General features: G+C 44.0%; 1 protein-coding gene across 1 annotated transcript; it reads right to left on the bottom strand.

Moving 5' to 3' along the window:
- Positions 1–232: 232 nt before the first annotated feature.
- Positions 233–1,226, bottom strand: Pmar_PMAR018115 (conserved hypothetical protein; the record flags this gene model as incomplete). Its single annotated transcript, XM_002765955.1, has 3 exons — positions 233–355; positions 935–1,062; positions 1,103–1,226. Coding segments are annotated over 3 exons (375 nt in total), but the record flags the coding sequence as incomplete, so codon positions are not given.
- Between the last annotated feature and the right edge of the window lie 587 nt (positions 1,227–1,813).

Below are 1,813 nucleotides of genomic sequence, written 5' to 3'. Positions count from 1 at the left end.
TACAGATGACGTTATGACGCTGTTTGCGCTGCTCATCATGCCTGATGTAATCAGTGAGCGCTGATTTCTTCGTGAGGCAGTGAATTTGTGGTCCACGAAAGGACAGCAACCTGTCAGTTTTGGGATCGAACTGCATTATGTTTGACACGATAGTCGTATTATCGGGGAAAAGAGCGTCATAGCCTCTGAAAAAAAACAATCAAGACGGACCAGCCTCATCCAACCATCTCACTTCAGAACGTATTCGATGATGTTCCCGATCCCAGCACTGAGGATCGTCACCGGAATTCCGTCTGCATGCGCCAATCGCAGCATTTCTGGCGCCATTGCTCGAAGGGCGAATTTGCCAGTTCGACTAAAACAGACCGCAGCTAATCTAGTCCTTCTCACAGATTGCCGTTTTCTGGGACATAGTGTTCAAAACAGACGCAAGGATCATTAATAACTGAGCGATAGAACATATTTCGGAGGACCCGAATTTGTAATTATTATCAAATCTGACAGCCTGAAGATCTATAAGCGTTTTCATGGGGAATTTTCAATCTCTCCCCTCCGTTCGTTTTGGGTACTAAACCACGAAAATCGGCCTCGACCAACGATTATATCGGTGCTAGTCCAACCTCCTCCATCATTAACGTTGGAGTTTGAACTCTGAAGCGAGTCGCGGGTGTATTCCAAATGCATGGTGCACTATACCGTGAACACCAGCAAACTATCAATGGAGTCTCACTGGGAACATGAGTTTTTCGCAAAGTGAAATATGAAATATGTTTTTCATATCACGAGTGAGACTCCAATTCTACTCGGTTATCGAGTCCAGCCCAAAGTTTTTCTTAAAAGTCTGAACATACACACACGGTGTGTCTGAGCTCAAATTTCCATGTGAAACCTCACGCGAGACGGAAATTAGACTGACCACCAACGGAGTAATTACCGTGAAAAATCCACAACATCTTCTACACCGTGCTTGTAGACCTCCTGATCACATATCAGCTTTTCCGATTCCGCCCACCAAAAGTCCATATGCTCGTGCTTCTCTTCACGTGCCATGTTCGGGTCCATCTAAATCAAACATCGTGGAGGAGTTTCACCCTTATACTACTTCTATAGGGTGGTATTTCTCCACAAGCGATCGCGACTTGAGGAAGAAGTCCTCGGTGAATTTGGGGTAGGTCTCGAAAATGCCGTGACACGATTGCCCAGCAACCCCAGGGGAGACATAGTGGCTGAAATGAGACACTAATACAATCGGACTGAACAAAAAATTCCCGAAAAAAATCCCTGATAAACTCATCGCGATGTGAACTTACCCAACCAAGTACATGCAGTGCTGGAATATATGTTCGGTTTTCTCAGCTGAGCTAAAGAGTTTTTTCACTACATTGTAGAAATCTAAACACGACTCAATAGAAGTGTACGCAAACCAACGAGTAATCTCCCAAAATTTTCTCAGAATTTTTATACTGCCACCAGCAGTGCTGGCCCAGCACACGCAGTTGACCGTACACATATTTTCCCAAGCTTCACCATTCAGACGAAATTCAGACAGAAATTTTCCTCATGTGATTATTCAATAGCAGTATAGGACAAGATCTACATGCTCAACTACACGCGCGAATGCCGATGAGGAAATTTCTGCAAATTTTCTTTGTTTTTCGTAAATTTGCAACTTTTTCATAATGTAGCTTCGAGAACTCCTCAGTTGAGGAAAGCAATCACATATTTCAACGCACACCAGCTAACCTCGTCAAAGTGCGATCAAAGTCAGTGACAATCTGCAGATTATCCCATCCTCCATCAGCAGCAATCTTGT

This window comes from Perkinsus marinus, assembly GCF_000006405.1.
Source record: "Perkinsus marinus ATCC 50983 genomic scaffold scf_1104296974042, whole genome shotgun sequence".
NCBI classification, from domain to species: domain Eukaryota; phylum Perkinsozoa; order Perkinsida; family Perkinsidae; genus Perkinsus; species Perkinsus marinus.
The sequence above is the reverse complement of the archived record's forward strand: the minus strand, read 5'-3'. Positions and strand labels throughout refer to the sequence as shown.